This window comes from Trachemys scripta, chromosome 24 (genome assembly GCF_013100865.1).
Source record: "Trachemys scripta elegans isolate TJP31775 chromosome 24, CAS_Tse_1.0, whole genome shotgun sequence".
Taxonomy (NCBI): Eukaryota; Metazoa; Chordata; order Testudines; family Emydidae; genus Trachemys; species Trachemys scripta.
This window is the reverse complement of record NC_048321.1, coordinates 14,097,255-14,117,000: the sequence shown is the minus strand read 5'-3', so window position 1 is coordinate 14,117,000 and position 19,746 is coordinate 14,097,255. Positions and strand designations below refer to the sequence as shown.

The following is a 19,746-nucleotide window of genomic DNA, read 5'->3' as shown; positions in this document are numbered from 1 at the left end:
ACAAACGGGTTATTAGTTGTCGGGAATACAGTGCAGAACAGAGCTTGTTAGCACAGTAAGCAGGAAGGTTCAGCAAAGTCGATCTCGGGGGGACCCAGAGCCCCCCCCCCACGATTCCCAAACCAGGAAACCACTCAGCTTCCAGCAGCCCACCCTCAGTAACACCCAGGTGCCCCTCCTCCATCCTGGGTCACCCGGCCTCCACCTTCCTCTGTTCCCAGCTCCTCTGGCTGGCACTTGCCGAGGATGGGCCCCGGCCATCTGTTGCCAGGATACAGAGTCTGGGCCCAGGCAGCTAGAGAACATGACAGTCACACCTGCCCTCTAGGGAACTCTGCACAATCACACACCCTTGTCCCACCACCTAGATACTGGTGCAACACACAGGGTAAACTGAGGCACACACAGGCTTCAGACAAACCATTAAGAAAATTCCCATTTTGGCACGCCCAGGCTGGGAGCAACACAGGAGAACGTCAGTTCAGCCTCCAGCGGGGGTGCAAACGCTTTGGGACCTGTCAAAGGAGCCATGGTACGAAACACGTGCTGGAGCCAGGGATCAGTAGCGGAGCCGTGGGGTTGTTCTGTGGGATTCTGGGGCCTGGTGATAAGAAGGAGACATTCCCAGAGAGCCTGTATCATGGTCAGACGCACGGGAAGCTCTGGGGTGCTGCAACGCGTCCGTCTCGCCTTAGCCCCACTCCCCGAGTCCCCCTGCTCCGTTTCAGACTACCCTTTAGCAGGGCCGCAATTAATCAGAGCCTTTTGTGCAGGGCCGTCCTTACCTGTGCGCAAACTACGCAGCTGTGTAGGGCAAAAGGAAATTGCTCCAGTGGCCAGCCCGATCCCCCAGCTGAGCCACCCAGGAAAGCTGTCCCCGCCCCTGCTCCGCCTCTTCCCCATAGCCCCCGCCCCTGCTCCCCCCCCCCCCCCCCCCTTCCCCCCCCCATCTGCCCCCGCCCCTGCTCCGCCTCTTCCCCATAGCCCCTGCCCCTTCTTTGCCCCAGCACCGCCTCTTTCCACCCCTGCTCTGCCCCCACCCCTGCTCTGCCTCTTCCCCATGGACCCTGCCCCTGCTCCGTCCCCACCCCACCTCTTCCTGCCCCTGCTCCACCCTAGCCCCGCCCCCACTCCACCCCTTCCCCTGAGCTGTGTCCCGGTGAGTACTGGGGAGCAGTTCCCCCCGGACCCCCAAGTCCCAAAACTGGGAGCCAGGGGAGCAGAGTGGAGTGGGCTGGGTCTGGGTCACTCCACTTCCTGCCACCCTGTGAGTGTGGGGTCGGGCCTGCCCTGCAATCACCAGGCGGCAGGAAGTGGAACGACCTGGCTTGTGCTGGGGGGCAGTTTCCCCCCTGCCCCCAAGCCTGCTCCTGCCCCCGCCCCCGCAGAGGCCTGGGGACAGCCCCCCCCCACGGAGGCTTGGGGCCAGGGACAGCCCCCCTCTCCCACAGTGGGTTGCATAGGGCACCAAAATGTCTAGGGACGGCCCTGCTTTTGTGTGCTGTCCATCCATGTCGGTTTGGGTCTTCCAACCCGCCTCTGAGCCTCCACTGCGAAGTTTAACACCCTGGTTCTTAGATATTCTTCGGATTTCCCCCAGCATGGACTCCCTTCGCTGTTCATGGGTGCCACCTTCCTGCTTCCCGCATTCGTTCCAGACACGGCCCTTCCTTGGTACTACAAGCATCCAGGATAACGTTCTGATTTCCACTCTGGTCAGGATCTGCTCCCGTCTCTTCCTCAGTCCCCAGCGTCCGTGTTACCTGGTGTTCTTTCAACCCAACGCTCTTGGTAACTTTTACTCTGTGCGAGGAGGTGTGAGGAAATAAATCAGGGGAGACACGGCCGTCCGACTGATAGATGGCTGGCACAAACAGGACAACACAAGAGTGATTTCACTTAAAGCTAAACTTTACTTAATCTCAAACACTTACACACGTCCGCAATAGGTTAGTAAAACACCCCCATCCCTCAATAATTACCAAAGCTGAGTTTGGCTCTCGAGTGACACAGCGGCAGGCTTCCGGTGGCCAAATCTTCCGTCTGCCGGTGGGGACTGCAAGATGTATCCAGAGGGAGAGTCCAAAAAGAGTCCCCCCATCTCAAGCTTTTCCCCCTTATTTATACATCAGTAATAGAATGACATGTCCCTTCAAGAAAACTTGTTAAGCAAGCGATTCCAATGGTCAAGCAAGAGGCCCCTTCTGATTATTGATTAATCAGGTGTGGGTTTTTCCAGAGTTTGCAGTCTTGAGACCCCAATAGACATTCCTAGGGCACATCCTGCTCTTCTAAAATGCATGGATCAGCAACTTCAACACAATTCTTATCGGGAAGGATGCGGGGTCAAGCCGCCCTTTCTGTGGCACCCAAAACTCTCCCTCCCCTCCTGCCTTGGTCAAGCTGAGGCTGCTTTAACATTAAGCCATAGTGGTTTCAGGCTCTTTACTGGTTTGCCAAAATCTCCCCGTACATCCGGAGCCATAGAAAAAGGCCGGCTCATTACCGGCTTTAATTTTTACTTTCAGTTTGCTGGACATTGGCCTAGCGCAGACCCGCACACCTGTTTGAGCCAGCGTGCATCTTCAGCCCCCGCTAGTGGCTGCACTGTGGCAGAGGTTTCTGAGTCTGGGGCTGCACGGCTGCTCTCGCCCGAGACCCAGTAGCGCAGGTTTGGGCTGACGGACCCAGCGGTTGCAGGTTTGATTCCACCCAGTAATAACATGCCCAGGAGGGCTGCTCCATCGAACGAGACAGCAGAACCTGTCTGATAAAGCACCTGCCCCTCAGCCTCTGCTGGAGGGGAGAGAGTTCAAATATCTGATTGCTATTGTTGGGACTAGGATTCCCCCCCAGTGCTAAGTACTGTACATTGTGATTGCTATTTATTAGGTGTATTACGGTAGCACTCAGACACCACAGTCATGGCCCATGACTCCACTGTGCTAGGCGTGGTACATCATTAGTGCTATTTATCAAGTGTCTCCATCCTGTCACGGTGACCTTTGACCCAGTCATCTCATCCTCCTCAGGGCCCTCCCTGTCCAGAATAGCTAATGGGAACCTGGGATCTCTCCCGACCAGGAGATAAAAAGGAGCGTGGCCCGTCGACGAATGGGTGTGGCCGTTGTTGACCAAGCCCAGCTCAGGGAGATGTTCCTACCAGGCCCGCAGCTTTTCAGGTGGGAGCGTCCGGAGAGGCCACGTGTGGTCCGGTGAAACCTCTCGCACTGAGCGTTTCCTGGTGGGCGACAGGGTGTTGTTTGGTTTTTTGCTATGCCGGACAGTTTGCACAATTCAGGTATTGCCTCTGACTGAAAATTCCTCCCACACAATGGCGTCGGCCTGCAAAAAGCTGAATCATTCATACATGTGACTTGCCCAGGTGGCTACAGACTCCATCTTGTTATTGTGATTTTGCACAGGAGAACAAAGGGGTTTCTGCCCACAAAAGAGAGAATATAAAAGGCCCTGGAAGCCTCTCCAATTTTGTCTTAACTGTCTCAGAAGATAGCCTCTCCACCCCCAAAGAGATGCCTGAAAGAAACTGGAACAAAAGAGAGTAACTATCGGGGAAGTGGGTGATTGCTGGACCCAGACTAGGAAGGAGTCTAGTCTGTGAAAGAAGCTTACTGGAACATCTCTGAGGGTGAGATTTACCTGCATTTAGTTTCCTACTGTACTTGCGTAGTTTTGTTTTATTTTGCTTGGTAATTTATTTTGTTCTATCTACTATTACTTGGAACCACTTAAATCCTACTTTTTATTTTAATAAAATCACTTTTACTTTTACCCAGAGAAAGTAATTCATTCTTGGGGGGTGAGGGGCAAACAGCTGTGCATATCTCTCTATCAGTATTATAGAGGGTGAACAATGTATGAGTTTACCCTGTATAAGCTTTATACAGAGTAAAACTGATTTATTTGGGGTTTGGATCCCATTGGGAACTGGGTATCTGGGTGCTGGAGACAGGAACACTTCTTAAGCTGTTTTCAGTTAAGCCTGCAGCTTGTGGGGGACATGGTTCAGATCTGGGTCTGGATTTGTAGCAGGCTAGCGTGTCTGGCTCAACAAGACAGGGTACTGAAGTCCCAAGCTGCCAGGTAAAATGGGCTCAGAGCTAGTCTCAGCACATCAGGTGGCAGTCCCAAGGGGATTTCTGTGATCCAACCCGTCACAGATATACCCCTACATTAGCGTTAATAGATACCGGAGCTGCTGTATCCTTAATCAAAACAGCCCCAAAAGCAGGAAAAAGATTAAAACAAGTAGCTTTGAAATCCTTTCAAGGGAAACCTAGTCTTGTGTGGGAATGGACTTAAGTCCCTTTTTCAGTACAAGGGCAGACTCCTGACATGGTTGATGAAATTATTCTGGGATCCACCTGGTTGTTCAAAAACCATGTGGTGATTGATATGCCCAGAGGTAGTCTTTGGAGGTTAGAAATTCCCCCTTCACATTCAGGAAAATGTGGGCAGGATGTTATGTTAACAAAAAGGGGAGAGGGACCAGTAGCCGCACTTACAGCCCAACTTGCTGAAAAGCGGTGCTTGAAATTCCCCTCAGGATGGACTCAAAAGAAAACAGATTGCGGTAAAATTAATGCTTGTGTTAAGATTGCTGGGGAATTTGTGCCTCCCCAAAAACAATACTCCTACCCGAGAGAGGCAGAGGCCCAACTGGTGCAAACCATCCGGGAATTAGAGCAACAAGGGGTCATTCGAAAAACAAATTTATCCTGTGTGGCCAGTGCTGAAGGCAGACGGCCAATCCTGGCGTCTAACAATTAATTACAGAAGAATCAATAAGGGCACCATCCCTACGGCTCCTATTGTGGCCGATGTGACACAGGTCGTACAAAGAGTGCAGGCCACATCTAAACATTTCTCAGTTACTGATGTGGCCAACTGTTTCTTTGCCATCCCCCTGCATCCGGACTCCCAAGGTCGGTTTGCCTTTACAATAAAGGAGCAACAACGGACCTTTTGTCGGTTACCCCAGGGATACCACAACAGCCCGGCTACTGCCCATCGGCATGTTGTGGATATGCTAGACCAGTTGAGTCCACAAGAAAGGCCTTTTGTGTTTTCAGATGTAGATGACTGTAGCGGGGTGGACACCCGCCCCTGCCCTGAAGGTCTTGAAATCAGCCCTGAAAGAGGGCTGCAGGGGTAAAAACTGGGCTGATTGGGGAAGCGGCCGCAGCTGGGCCACGCCCCAATCAGGCCCCAGCCGGCCTGTATAAAAAGGCTGTGAGCCAGGAGCCCAAACAGTCTCTCTCTGCGCTCTAAGAGAGACGGGCCTGGCTGCAGGGAGCAGAGACAGGGTACCTGAGTGCAGCAGGGCTGGGGAAAGGCAGAGGAGTTGGGGAGCTCCAGCCTGGAAAGCCCCAGGCTGCGGCCTAGCATTGGGCTAAAAGGTACTGGGGGTTGCAGAGGGCAGCCCAGGGGTAGGCAAAGGGAGCAGGTCTAAACCCAACCTTGCCTGTGATGAGTAGGCTGATAATGTCGTCTGCCCGAGGGCGTGGGGGCTAGACGATGACTGGCAGTAGCCTTATACTGAGGCGAGGTGGGGATAGTGGGTGGGGGTTTCCCAGGGAGGGGAGACCCTGAGAGAAAGGGCGTACTGCCAGGGGGCAGCACCCAGAGAAAGGGGCACCGGGGTCCTGGGAGGGACATGGGGCCAGGGGCAAGGCGGATCACCAGCCTGCAGAGGGCACTCCAAGGCTGGCAGAGCTAATTCCCATGGAAAACCAGCAGGAGGCGCCGCAGGGGTGAGTCTGAATGGCTACAATGACATTTTAATATTTGGGAAAACTAAGGCACAAACTCAAACACTAACGGGGAAAGTTTTGGCACTAATTCAGGAAACAGGGTTCAAAGTAGCCTCAGACCAGGCTCCGTTGGTGCTACCTTCGGTTACATACCTGGCCGCAGTGGTTGGACAAAAAGGGAGACAGGTAGATCAGAGGAAGGTCAGGGCACTGGTAGAAATGCTGGCCCCTATGGACGCCCACTCTTCTTTAAGAGTTCTGCTAGGAGGATTCCATTTCCTTAGACCAGCCATTTATACATATGTTGAAATCACTCACCCCTTGTGGAGACTGCTAAAGGAAACGACAGGATGCGATTGGGGAAAACAGCAGGGCTCCGCTTTAACCCTGCTAAAACAGAGGCTCTCACAGCCCCAGCCCTGCGTTTCCCTGATGAATCACAGCCTTTTGGTATTCGTTTGGCTGCCACTAACATGACCTTGGCTGCCACGCTATTGCAAAACAATAAAGAAGGAAAGCTAGTGCTGGTAGCATATGAATCCAGGAAATTACAAGGAGCAGAAATAAACTTTGATCCCTATGAATGTGAGTGTCTAGCAGCCGTCTGGGTGGTACCATCTTTTGAGCCACTCACAGGAACAGTCCCTATTACTATCCAAAGCCCCCTGGTTATATAGTGATCTTCCTTCATTGGGACAATGAGTTTTGCACCTTCGTGCTGTAATCAACTGATTGACAAGTGCTTGTTTTCTTACATTGTCCATCTCATCCTTTATCTTGTTCCTTCATCAGTCTCTCAGGGAGTTACCCCATGTGGGTTTTGATCAGCTGTCTTATCTCCATTAATAGGTTCCTGCCCCATCTTTTAGAGCCATCAATCTGCCCTCCCCTGACATCTCAATAGGGGAGTGTTGCAATCTCCTGGTGACTTTACGTCTGTTCTCAATTCTTCCCTAGACGATCTGGTCCGGTGATGGCCACAGTCCTCATTCACATGCAAAACAGGACTGATTTAAACGGCGCATTTGAGCAGGAACATCAAATTGCAATGCAGGAGAAAACAATCCTGGCATCCTTTTACTTATTTCGAAATGCTAATTTCAAACCTACAACAAAGTGGTGACCCTAAAGGTCTGTTACTGCATTGAAATCAGCTCCAGACACAAGATTCTAGCTGATGCATTTTTACCAATGGCCCACTAGGCCGTTCCTTCCTGCTTTCAGAAAAGGTGGCTGGCAGAATACGGTCAAATCCTACATCAATACATTTAATGCACGCTACATTATTATTCTTTATCCTTCATTCTAAATTATACAAATTACAAACATAAAATCCTGCTACTACAACTTGACTATGACCCACTTTCCAGTCTATAGAACCCAGGCGTCCGGACTCCCACCCCCACTTCTCTCACCACTGGATCCTGCTTCCCCCAAGGACAGGAGTAGGACCAAAGGGTCCTGCCCTTAATCGACATGGCACTGAGAACAGAACCCAGGAGTCCTGCCGCCCTGCCCCTGGTGTGACCCGCTATCCCCCATTGCCACCCCAAGCCTTCCGAGGGGAGTTGGTGTCGCTCATTCCTCTAATTCGATTTCCCGGCAGGAAGGCAGGAGGATTTGTCAGTGTGCACAGACGCCCAAAGGGTGGGCAGGGCCGGCGAGAGGAATAGAAACTTATAGACTCTCCCAGGCGAAGTGAGCAGATCCATGTAAGTTCCTGTATTGCATCACAGCAGGTACCTGAGCCGTTATATAAAGAGACAGAGACAGCCCCAGAGTGACAGGACAGACTGCGAGACCGGTACAGCTTTTCCACTCTGCAGTCAGCCACCCGCTTCATGCCAGGAAAACGTTAAGGAGCGTTTGGTAAGTGATACCTCTCTGATCTGTTGGTGCTCTAACCCCGAGACCCCACTCCCCTCCCAGAGCTGGGGAGAGAACCCAGGAGTCCTGGCTTCCACCCTGCCCCCTCTCTGACCCCCACTCCCCTCCCAGAGCTGGGGAGAGAACCCAGGAGTCCTGGCTCTCACCCTGCCCGCTCTGTGACCCCCACTCTCCTCCCAAAGCTGGGATAGAATCCAGGAGTCCTGGCTCTCACCCTGCCCCCTCTCTGACCCCTACTCCCCTCCCAGAGCTGGGGATAGAACCCAGGAGTCCTGGCTCTCACCCTGCCCCTTCTCTGACCCCCACTCCCCTCCCAGAGCTGGGACAGAACCCAGGAGTCCTGGCTCTCACCCTGCCCCCTCTCTGACCCCTACTCCCCTCCCAGAGCTGGGATAGAACCCAGCCCCACTCCTCCACCATATGAATGCCGATGAAGGTGAGAGTCAGCATGCAAATGGGGCAGCTGGCGGGTGCAGTGGGGTCATATCAAAAGGCAAATATCGTTGTACTCCAGTTCTCTTCCCAGCGAGTGCAAACAGCTGCCTGAGACTGAGGGGTGGGGTGAGGTGAGAGAGACGCCCGCTGCCGCACTGGAGAGGTGACTCTCTGAATCCTGTGTACACTCTTGGACTCCTTCAGCCGGTACCACGAAATCAGCTGTGTCCTCTCCTTACCAGGGAATATGAGGCAGAACAGACCCGGAGGGTGGCTGAGCTCCCAAACACAGGTGGGGAAACTGAGGCAGCTGCAAAGCATTGGCAATGCTGCGACACCCGCCAAAGGTGGGAAGTGTCCAAGCGCAGTGCACAGGGGGAGGGGAGGGAGAGGGCAGAGGTAGCTGCTGCCAGGAGGGAGGGGGAATTTATTACCCCAGTCTATGGCTGCCTGATGGTCTGTAGCAACGTGAATGACCCCAAGCAGGTGGAGAAGGTGCCCCTGCTATGTGATGTGCGGAGGGGTCAGTACAATTCCTCCTCCCCCTGGGGAATCTGGGGTGGTGGTGCAGGGCCACAGACCCTGATCTCTGGGGAGTGGGACACAGAAGGAATTTGGCTCTGGACAAGGGACAAGGGGTTGCCCTGGGATCCCTACTCTGTTGAAAGTAGTGTGTGGCTGAGAGCCACTTTACAGGGAGCTGGACATTGTGTCTCAAGGACAGGATTGCAATGGCAAACTATCACTTTAAAAGTGGGGGTGGGGGAGTTTGTGGGGTTTCCTGGTCCTGCTGGCAGTCTAAGGAGCTCTGCAGGGAAGCGTGGGACCAGAGGCAGTTTGTAATGAAGCAGCCTAGAACAAGGTGGGCTGAGTTGTCTCTTGTTGACATAGTGAGCAGCCTGTTTTGTCTCCTCCTTGTTTGTGGTTCTTGTGTGTGATCGTTCTGGATCCCCAGAAACAGACACCTTATGCTGCAACCTTCCAGCAGGAGCATTTCTGGTTTGTCTCTGACTTCTCCGGGTGGATGACACGAACACACCAGCCACGAAGGGGTCAGGGTTTTGGCTACCTCAAAACTGAGGATACCCCCACCATGTTGACTGGCTCATACATGTCCAATCTCTGTTCTGATCTTATTTCAGCCTGTCTGTGATAAATCCCCTGGCCAGAGATTTGGCTGCATCAGAGACCCCAGTGCCGATCTACTGTTTCCCCATCACCATGGAGGCTTCTCTTGCCTTCTGCATCCTTGCTGCTTTCCTGGCTACAGGTGAGTTGGGTCTGTTCCTACAGGGGCTGATCTCCTAACTTCTCCAATGTACCAACAGCTCAGAGCCGCCTGTCGAGTAAAACTGTTAACAAACGTAACTGAAAAGCAACCGCAGAATAACGGGGGCTGAGTTGGGGGCATCCGAGTGACAGCGTCCGAGGAGGAGAGGGCTGGAAGTTGCAAAGTCCTGTGACAGCGAGTGAAACAATTGTGGAAATGGGAGGAAATATTTACAGTTTAAATCACTAGAATCGTGTCGTGACTGGGCACGTTTCAGAGCTGGCCAGAGGCCAAGGGCATTTCGAACAGGGATTGTCTGTGTGACAGGCAGCGGGTCTGAATTTCAGTAGCAGGAGCTCAAGGCTATTTGAAGGGCATTTATATGTGATCCCCAGACGGTGTCAGGGGGCCCTAGCTTGACTGGAGTCAGGGGGGCCAGGGCCCAGCCGGTGTCAGGGGGCCCTAGCTTGACTGGAGTCGATGGTAGGTAGGACTTGGCCCTTGCTGCACAGCACTGGAGAGCGACACCAGCTCACACCCGCTGGGGATCTCTCTGGGGTTTGTGAGGTGGGAAAACCCACCAGGGAACTAAATTCTGCAGCAAAATCCAGGGAGACGCAGCCACCGAGCAGCGTGAAATGTCTGTAGCCAGTTGGGACCATCCACAACGCTGATGAGGGACCCCAGGGCGCTGTACCCGGCGCTTCCCCGCCGAGCCCAGGGGAAGGCGAGGGAGGGAGAAATCCAGGTGGCTCATGTTCTCTCTCTGTCTCCAGGGGCCTGTCTGCAGTGTGAGGTTTGCTTTGGCCTAGGAGTGAGCTGCAGAGGCGACCTACAGACCTGCGCGGCTGGGGAAGACTCCTGTGGGGTCGCGCTGACCGAATCCACGCTGGGTAGGGGAGATCGGGGTTAATTGGTCAGGAAAGAGGTGCTGGGGCTGAAGCACTCTTTTTACTTTCACAACTGACGCAGCTCAGCCTTGGCAAGCCCTGGCACAAACCGCATGAGATGGACCCTAAGTCAGGGAACAGACTGGGGACCTAGGACGCCTGGGTCCTCTGCTGGGCCCAGCTCCGGGAAGGGAGTGGAGTGCATTGCTGTGAGCACCGGTTAAGGAGCCAGGACACCTGGGTTTTATGCCAGCCCCGGGGATGAGTTGCAATGCCGAACTCCCAGGCAAATAGCCAGCCCGTGGGCCAGGGGCCCGCTGAGGATGGGAATCACAAAAGCCAGCGCGCCAAGTGGACAGATACAAGTCAGGAAAGAGATCTTGGAGTCACCGTGGATAGTTCTCTGAAGATGTCCACGCAGTGTGCAGAGACGGTCAAAAAAGCTAACAGGATGTTAGGAATCATTAAAAAGGGGATAGAGAATAAGACTGAGAATATCTTATTGCCCTTATATAAATCGATGGTACGCCCTCATCTCGAATACTGCGTACAGATGTGGTCTCCTCATCTCAAAAAAGGTTCAGAGAAGGGCAATTAAATGATTAGGGGTTTGGAACGGGTCCCATATGAGGAGAGATTAAAGAGGCTAGGACTTTTCAGCTTGGAAAAGAGGAGACTAAGGGGGGATATGATAGAGGTATATAAAATCATGAGTGATGTGCAGAAAGTGGATAAGGAAAAGTTATTTACTTGTTCCCATAATACAAGAACTAGGGGTCACCAAATGAAATTAATGGGCAGCAGGTTTAAAACAAATACAAGGAAGTTCTTCACACAGCGCACAGTCAACTTGTGGAACTCCTTGCCTGAGGTGGTTGTGAAGGCTAGGACTATAGTTTAAAAGAGAACTGGATAAATTCATGGAGGTTAAGTCCATTAATGGCTATTAGCCAGGACGGGTAAGGAATGGTGTCCCTAGCCTCTGTTTGTCAGAGGATGGAGATGGATGGCAGGAGAGAGATCATTTGATCATTACCTGTTAGGTTCACTCCCTCTGGGACACCTGGCATTGGTCACTGTCGGTAGACAGATACTGGGCTAGATGGACCTTTGGTTTGACCCAGTACGGCCGTTCTTATGTTCTTATGACAGCCGCCTAAGCCAGCCAATAGGAAATGCCAAGGAGAGGGGTGTGGCATAAGGCCTGTTTGGCACCTCAGTCCCCGCTGCACAGAGGTGCCCAGCTCTACTTGGGACCCATGTCTGGGAACCCCTCGCCGGGAGTCCGGCATCTGGATCGGGTCAGCCCTCCCTTGTGAATGACGGCTGTGGAGGAAGGGCTGCTAGGAGACCCCAGGGGCTGGGAACTCCACTGGGGGAGCCAAGTTCAAATCCCCACTTGGCCTGAATTGGGCTGGCGACTTCAACCCAGGTCTCTCTCCTCCTATGGTCGTGTCTGGCCCCCTGGGTCTGGGTGGGTCTCTCTGTCTCCCCCTTTGAAGCCGCCCCACGTTGTATGAAATAGTTAAACATTCCCTGGACCCTGATTCCCCCCATGTCCATGGGGAATGTCCGACCCACTGAGCTTCTGGGTTCACGGGGGGCCACTCCCCACCCACAACTCCTCCCCTGACTGGGCTTTGTGCAGGGCCTGATCCGGTAGGGGTGCTCCGAGGGCGTCTCCTGGATCAGGCCCCGCAGGTGATATCGGCAGGGCAACGCCTAGTCTGGGAATCCCACTGCGGCTAAGGCGTGAGCGGGACACATGGCATCGGGATCTCGGCGGTCCGGCACGTACCCCCTGTTGGAAACTTTGGCAATGAAAGGACTTTATGGGCAGGAGATTCGGGGCCCCCAGGGTTACGCGGCAGCTGAGTGCGGAGCTGGAGCACAGACAATTGGTGCCGGCTGATTGTGTGGGGGAGACGCGATTTAAATTTTCGTCCTCACTATAGCTTGAGTCATGGTCCCTCCAAACGTCCCCACCTTCCCCTCTGCAGCCCCCGCCTTCAGCTCTCACCTGTTTGCTGCTGCTCCTCCCCGCGGCAGGAGCTGCTGTGCAGGGAGTGGACCCGGCCGCACCATGTGACCGAGCGGGGCCAGCAAACCCAGGCCTACCGCCCCCCATCCTATGTGTCGCCTCTGAACTGGAGGTTATAAATGGTGGATTTAGGTGCTGAAATAGCTTTGTCTAGCCCTGTGGGACCGCGGCTGATTCACTTTCCCCTCTTCATACCTCAGTTTCCCCATGGGGAGAGGAAGGCTAATGGCACAGGGCCAGTGTTATGAAGAGGGCATCAATGGGGTGGAAGTGGAAGGGGAATAAATCTCCATTTTCTCCCCCTGTGCAGCGGGAATTAAGACCCAGAGCATTCTCAAGGGCTGTATGCCATCGAGTCAATGTAAAGCCAGCCCCGTCTCTGTGAATTTTGGGCAGGGAATGAGAACACAGACAAGCTTTGCCTGCTGCTTGGGAGATACCTGCAGAACAAGCACCATTACAGGTACCTCTCCCCAGCTCCGCCTGTCCTCCCCATCCCCTGCACCTCCTGCCCCACGTTAACTTCCTGAGACTGGTCCTCCTGCCCTGCAGGGGGCGCCCCATGGAATAACACTCAGCCCCTGGGTGGGTGGAGTTTAGTGGGTGGAGCTCACCAGGTGTGAACCCAGCTGACCCCACCCGGGGCGAGGTCCAGGGCTCCCTGCTGCAAACCTCTCCCCTGCCCCTGCTGCCCCCGGTGTCCCCGGAGCTACAGCTCCCCCTGCAGGGGGCACCAAGGGCTGAGCTGTGCAGCCCCCAGCTGCTGTCCCTGCCCCGACGCCTCCTGGGGCGCGTCCCCCGAGCTGACTGCATTTGCTCCGCTTCTTCCCAGTGCCCCCGGCTAACACCAAACCCAACGGCCGGCACTGCCCAGCCTGCGTCGCTGTGTTTACTGATCAGTGCAGTGAGAAGACCATACAGTGCACTGGAGACGAGACCCGATGTGTCAACATCGTCGAGACTCTAACAATTGGTAACCTCAGTTCATTTCTTCTGGGGTTATTTTTCCTTTGTTGTTTTATCCCCCGTCGGGCAGAAGCGAGACGCTGGGTGGGGGCCACTAGGGAAAGGTATCAGCTGCAGATCAGGACACCTGGGTCCTATTCCCAGTGCTGGGCTCCGGTGTGACCTTGGGTCAGTGTCTTTCCCTCCCTTTGTGTCTGGGTCTCCTCCCGTCCATTACCTGTGTATAGTTTAGTCTCTAAGCTCTTTGTGGTAGGACTGACTTAGTCTAGAGAGCCCCTGTTGTGCCAGGGGCTTCACAGATCCCCGACCCACATGGGGGTCCCCTTTTCTGTCAGATGCTGAAGGACTCCCAGCAGGATACAGTTCCTGCCCCCCAAAGAGGCTGCAATCGGAACAGGCAAAATAAGGATCGTTCTCCGCATTTTAAAGTTGGGAGAAACTGAGGAACAGAGCGGTACCGTGACTTGACCAAGGTCACACGGGAAGGCTGTGTCGGGGCTGGGAATAGAATCTAGTTTTGCAGAGTCCCATCATGATGCCTTAAATCACTGTGAAGCCACCCTTATTAGGGATCCCAGCGCTGACACCAGCACTGAGCTGCTGCTTTGCTAGATGAGTGGTGCAGCTAATACTGGCTAGCTCCAATACGGGTTTCATTGATAGGCTCCAGATCGGGGCTCCCAGTGACTTGTTCAAGGACACACAGCGAGCCTGCGTCAGTGCAGAGGAGAAGGGGGAGGCCATCCTGGGCCAGACAGGCTGTGTGTGTGTGTGTGTGTGTGTGTGTGTGTGTGTGTGTGTGTGTGTGTGGGCAGATGGCGAGATAGAGGCTGTGGGGGAGTCTGAAGGGGCCCTGAGGACTGGGGGGACCATTGTCTCCTAGTCCAGCTCAAGGAGTGGAGCTGCTCCCCTGACAACTTCCTGTCCCCTCCCCCCGCAGGTGGAAATCCAGTGCAGATGGTCATGAAGGGCTGTGCTTCCGAGTCCGTCTGCGCCCAGATAAAATTGGGTTCGGGGACCTTCGCAGGCATCAGTGCAGATCTAACCACGGCCAAATGCACAGCGGCCTCCCCGCGGTGGAGGTAGCACCAGGGGCCAGGCGGGGTCCTGCTGCTGAATCTTCTCTCCTGATTCCCCACCCGGAGCAACGGCGCCGCCGAACTGAAATACGCCCCTGCAGTCTGCGTCAGCCGCTGTCCCATGCATGGATTCTCGGTTCCCCGGATGGAGTCAAGCCCCTTGATATTGCTGCACTGAATGAAACAAACTAGTGACCAAATTCTTTGGAATTTATTTATTTATTTCAATGGAAAAAAATTTAATTCTCATGCCTGGTGCCGTCAAGAAGCCCGTTAAGAACAGAAGCGTGGCCGCACTGCGTCAGGTGAATGGTGCAGCTAGTCCAGTGTCCTGTGTCTGACAGTGGCCACTACCAAAGCTTCAGGGACAGTGCCCAGCACATGGCAATTTAGGACAGAGCCACCCCTGACTTCTCCTCCCGGCTTCTGGCGTCAGAGAATTACGGACACTCTGAGCATGGGATTGTGTCCATGCCCATCTTGGCTAATAGCCATTGATGGACCGATCCTCCAGGAACTCATCTAATTCTCTTTTATACCTTTGCCCCATCTCCAAATCCCCTGGCAATGAGTTCCACAGGTTAATTGTACGTTGTGAGGAAAAGTGTGACCTCTTGTTCATATTAAACCTTCTGCCTGTTTATTTCATGGGGTGACCCCTGGTTCTGGTGCTGTGCGACAGGGGAAATAGCAGTTCCCAAGTCACTTTCTCCATGCCATGGCATGATTTTTTAGCCCTTTGTCGCATCCCCCCAAGTTGTCTCTTTGTCAAGCTGAACGGCCCTAATCTTTTAAGTCTCGCCTCAAACATTCTGTGCCCTAAGATTAGGCTCAGAAAGACCCCAGTGGGGAAAGCAGGTACCACAGGATGGGGGTTACACAGCCCAGCAGAATGTCAGTTCAGCCTCTAGTGGGGACTGGGAGCCAGGACTCCTGGGTTCTATCCCTGGCTCTGGGGAAAAAAGTGGGGGTGGAGTGAGCTGGAGTGTGTGTGTGGGGGGTGTCTGGGAGTCAGGACTCCTGGGTTCCGTACAGAAAGGTCTGGGGAATCTGGTGATTGTCACACACACCCTCCCTGCAGCACGGTGTCCACAGCCCTGCTGCTGCATCCAACCACAGTGAGGCCCAGCCCAGGGTGTGAGCCGGCTCCCACTTCCATTTCCCCAGAGTCACTGGTTTGAAAGTGCAGTGCAGTGGGTGGGGGGCTGGGTCTACACTTCAATGGGGGCTGCTGGGTTCTCTCCCTGGTGCGGGGAGGGGAGTGCGGGCCAATGACTGTGACGGGGGATCCCTGTGGAGCAGCACGGTGCCCACCGACTTCTCCCAGACGCCAGTCAGCAACAAGCCCTCACCTCTACTTCCTTATCTGCAAAATCCAGGGCCTGGGGCACCAGGTAACAACTGCTGACAGACGGCGAGGGTGGGGCGGGGAAACACCTTTCCTGGGAACAGGGCTGGACAGACGCCAGAGGCTCTGAAAACACCAATGCCGGCATCTCCAAATGAACCCGGGGACGCTCCGGCCAATGCTGCTGCAGAGCAGTGAGGTCAGGGGCTTTGCTGATGCAGTTCCCCCTTTCCCACCGGAGCAGCTAGTCAAAGTTCAGCCGCGGTTAATGTTGGACCGGGTGGAATTGCAAAGCCCCCTGCACACACGCCGGAGACGTGACTCTCCCTGGCTCCAGCGCATGTTCTTGGCTGCCTTCGGCCATGACCCGGGAGATCATCTCTCTGCCCCACCCTTAGCAGGGAATCCAGGGCAGGACAGAGCGTGGCGGTGGATGAGCTCCCAGCCCAATGAGGAGTGAATCGCAAGCTAAGATGTACGTGGGTGTGAAACTGACCTGGAGTTTTTGGAGTAGGGCCAGAGGCATTTTTGCTGAGTGTTGTTTGAGGATGACTTGGTAACAAGGCAGCATGGTTCCAATGTGCAGGTTTGGTCACTAAAATATTAAGCTTGCAAAAATGGAAAGTTGCTCTCCACCAAATATTGGTGCCCGCCCGACTCGGTAGGACGGTTGCCCTCACAGCTAATGAGAGAAGGAAAGGCCGATAAATTCAAAGCAATTTGGGCTGATTTTTTAGAGGTCTATGATTAACATAGACCCTGAAGATAGATCTGTCTGGACAAACTGGAGAAATGGTGTGAAATAAATAGGATGAAATTCAATCAGGACAAATGCAAAGTGCTCCACTTAGGAAGGAACAATCAGTTGCACACATACAAAATGGGAAATGACTGCCTAGGAAGGAGAACTGCGGAAAGGGATCTGGGGGTCATAGTGGACCACAAGCTAAAGATGAGTCAACACTGTTGCAAAAAAAGCAAACATCATTCTGGGCTGTATTAGCAGGAGTGTGGGAAGCAAGACACGAGAAGTAATTCTTCCACACTACTCCGCACTGTTTAGGCTTCAACTGGAGTATTGTGTCCAGTTCTGGGTGCCACCTTTCAGGAAAGATGTGGACAAATAGGAGAAAGTCCAGAGAAGAGCAACAAAAATGATTAAAGGTCTAGAAAACATGACCTATGAGGGAAGATTGAAAAAATTGGGTTTGTTTAGTCTGGAGAAGAGAAGACTGGGGGGACTTGATAAAAGGTTGTTACAAGGAGGTAGTAGAAAAATTGTTCTTCTTAACCTCTGAGGACAGGACAAGAAGCAATGTGCTTAAATTGCAGCAAGGGAGGTTTAGGTTGGACATTAGGAAAAAAGTTCCTAACAGTCTGGGCGGTTAAGCACTGGAATAAATTGCCTAGGGAGGTGGTGGACTCTCCATCATAGGGGATTTTTAACAGCAGGTTGGACAAACACCTGTCAGGGATGGTCTAGATAATACTTAGTCCTGCCGTGAGTGCAGGGGACTGGAGCAGATGACCTCGCGAGGTCCCTTCTATCATTCTATGAGTCTATGTCGCTTCCCCTCCCTTTATCCCATTTACTTTGTGTATTCTGATGAATCTGGTATTTTGGTTGATTTCTTGTATTTGAAAAAAAAATCAAAATAAACCAAATACCCAGCTTTTTGCCATTTCATTTCCTAGTTTTTCAAACAGCCAGAGAAATTCTGGTTGGGCAGAGCTGGTGGTCTAGGCAGCTGTCGTTCTCACCAGGTTCGCTGCTGATATGATACCGTGGCTCGGTAATGATCAAAAGACCCCGCTTCACACAGCGCTTTGCCTCAGTTGATCGCACAGAACTTTACATCACTGTCGTCATTTTACAGCTGGGAAACTGAGGCATGGAGCCGCGATGTGACTGGCCCACGGTAGCTCACCCGGCCAATGGCAGAGCCAGGATTGGTCCCAGTCCAATGGGCTTTCCATTAGGCCACATGGTGGCTCGGTGATTCTTCAGGGCTCCCCGGGCTCCTGTATGCAGTACCGGGTTTACAATGGTGCCAAAAGGTGCCGTGGTGCCAAGCCCGTACTCAGAAGGGCCCCATTCTGGTTGCCAGGTGCATAGGAGACGTGGGGAGGACAGGCGAGGTCATGTCCCCCCCACCAGATTTCTGCTTGGCCCACCAGGAGAGAGGGACAGGGGCTCTGTCCTCCTGCTGCGCCCACCTCCTGGCTCGCTCGGCCCCTGTCCCTAGCAGCCGGGCCCAGGAGGGCAGCAGAAGGGGCAGGACCAGCCGGCTCTCACGCCTGGCACTCAGGGTCGCGGCTCTGTGCAGAGCGGCGGCTGCCTGAGAGAGGGAGGTGGCCTGCTCCGCTTCCTCCGCTCCCAGCCTGGCCTGGCTGCCGGGGACAGAGGCCAAGAGAGCCAGAGCAGCTGTCATGGTGCACAGAGCAGTGACCTGGAGCGGCCACCTTCAGCTGCCATGAGGAGTGGCTCCCTCCCACCCCCCCTCAGGCCCGGCCTCGTTTTCCAAGGAGAGTGACCCAGAAATGTGCCGGAGGGGGAGACACAGTGGGAGAAGAACAGAGCCCCCCCTTCCCCAGCAGGTAACTCTGGTGGGACAGGGTGGGACTCCTATACCTTGAGGGAGCATCATGGAGCCCCCAGATTCCTCATTTTTATATAATTGTGATATTATATATAAAGCATGCCTTGTAAGGTATCCGCGGAAAAGTTATGATCTCTTGAATATCATTTGTCTATCCATAGATGTGTATCATTAATGCAGATGAAGTTATGAGAATTGTGTTGTATGGTTGTCACTGAAACATGCTGTAAGTTGGGGAATCACCCAGATATTAGCTCCCCTGAGGCAACAGCAAGGAAAGTAACCAATGCCCGGGCGGGGTGTCAAACAACCCATCACCAGCCATTGTCCAGCAAGGGAGCTACAATGCAATGACTCACCGGCATGAGGCCACACCAGGGGAACTGCTCAACCTTGCCTGGGGACTCGGCAATGCCCCCCAGATGTGCCTGGACTTGTTTTCTCCAAGCACATGGGACTGAGGTTATAAAACAGAACACAGGGGGCCCATGCTGGGCCTTTCTTCTGCCCCCACTTTGGCTGCAATCCACAAAGACACTGAGAAGAAGACTGAAGACTCCAACCAAGGAGATGGCCCAGATTTAAGGGGCAAATCTTTATATAAAGGACTACAATATCCAGTGGGGTGAGAAAAGCTGCTTAATCTAGATGTTGCCCAGTCTAATGGGGTTGAGAGTTTAGACTGCGGGCTAATATTTTATTTCTTTTGGTAACTAACTCGGACTTTTTGCCTATCACTTATAATCACTTAAAATATGTCTTTTGTAATCAAAACACTTCTTTTACTGTTTATCTTTACCAGTGAGTTTGCCTGAAGTATGTGGTAAATCTACTCAGGTTTTACAACAGCTGGTTGGTGTATGTCCACTTTCCATTGATGAAGTGGTGAACCAATGAATAAATAAAGACGGTACATTCCTGAGGCACAGTGCTGGGAGCTGGAGGGATCTGGCGGGTGCCTTTCTCTGTGTGATTCGTGAGTGGCTCTGGAAGCATTCATGCAATCTAGCTGGGTGTGGGGCTCCACATGCGGTTGTGCTGAGTGATAACAGTGCCAGGAGGGGTTTGCTGCTGGTCACTAGCAAGGCATTGTGAGAGACAGCCCAGGCTGGGGAGAGTTAGGGGGGCACAGTGGTCCCACAGTCCCAGGCTGCACCCCGGGGGGGTCCTGTCACACAGGGAAAGTGCGGTGGGAGGTCCCGGCGCTCCTGCTGTAGTGTCCCATGGGGGCCCACAAATATGTTTGGCAGCGGGCCCACAAAAGGTTTAACCAGCCCTGCCTGTATGCTTTGTTCAGTGGTGTGGGGATAATGACACACACACACACACACACACTTACTTTTTTCAAGGTAACCTGAAAAGAAGAGGGCATGAGGGTAAGAGATATGTTCTGGATTTCAGGGGAAACTTTGACAATGTTTTGAAAACTCTATGTAGTGAAACGCATTCGTTTCCG

The 19,746-nt window shown here is 53.5% G+C and overlaps 2 protein-coding genes across 2 annotated transcripts in view; both read left to right on the top strand.

Annotated features, from left to right (window-relative positions):
• The window catches only part of LOC117869899, a 64,069-nt gene that overhangs the window by 35,252 nt on the left and 9,071 nt on the right, over positions 1 to 19,746 (top strand). The window contains exons 8-11 of the mRNA XM_034757002.1: positions 9,239 to 9,366; positions 10,143 to 10,259; positions 13,130 to 13,270; positions 14,204 to 14,345. Coding sequence (XP_034612893.1) covers positions 9,239 to 9,366; positions 10,143 to 10,259; positions 13,130 to 13,270; positions 14,204 to 14,345 — 528 coding nt within the window. The remainder of the gene's footprint in view (positions 1 to 9,238; positions 9,367 to 10,142; positions 10,260 to 13,129; positions 13,271 to 14,203; positions 14,346 to 19,746) is intronic.
• Positions 7,535 to 14,430, top strand: LOC117869776 (phospholipase A2 inhibitor and Ly6/PLAUR domain-containing protein-like). The gene is made up of 6 exons (XM_034756867.1): positions 7,535 to 7,643; positions 9,239 to 9,366; positions 10,143 to 10,259; positions 12,608 to 12,760; positions 13,130 to 13,270; positions 14,204 to 14,430. Exons 2-6 carry the CDS (start codon positions 9,318 to 9,320, stop codon positions 14,347 to 14,349), a joined length of 606 nt encoding a protein of 201 aa, XP_034612758.1. The 5' UTR covers positions 7,535 to 7,643; positions 9,239 to 9,317; the 3' UTR covers positions 14,350 to 14,430.

Excerpts from the sequence above, each read along its gene's own strand:
- LOC117869776 (XM_034756867.1), top strand. The coding sequence starts at position 9,318 with ATGGAGGCTTCTCTTGCCTTCTGCATCCTTGCTGCTTTCCTGGCTACA. Across the intron at positions 10,260-12,607 it reads GCTGACCGAATCCACGCTGG|CGGGAATTAAGACCCAGAGC; the intron begins GTAGGGGAGATC and ends CCCCCTGTGCAG. Across the intron at positions 12,761-13,129 it reads CAGAACAAGCACCATTACAG|TGCCCCCGGCTAACACCAAA; the intron begins GTACCTCTCCCC and ends GCTTCTTCCCAG.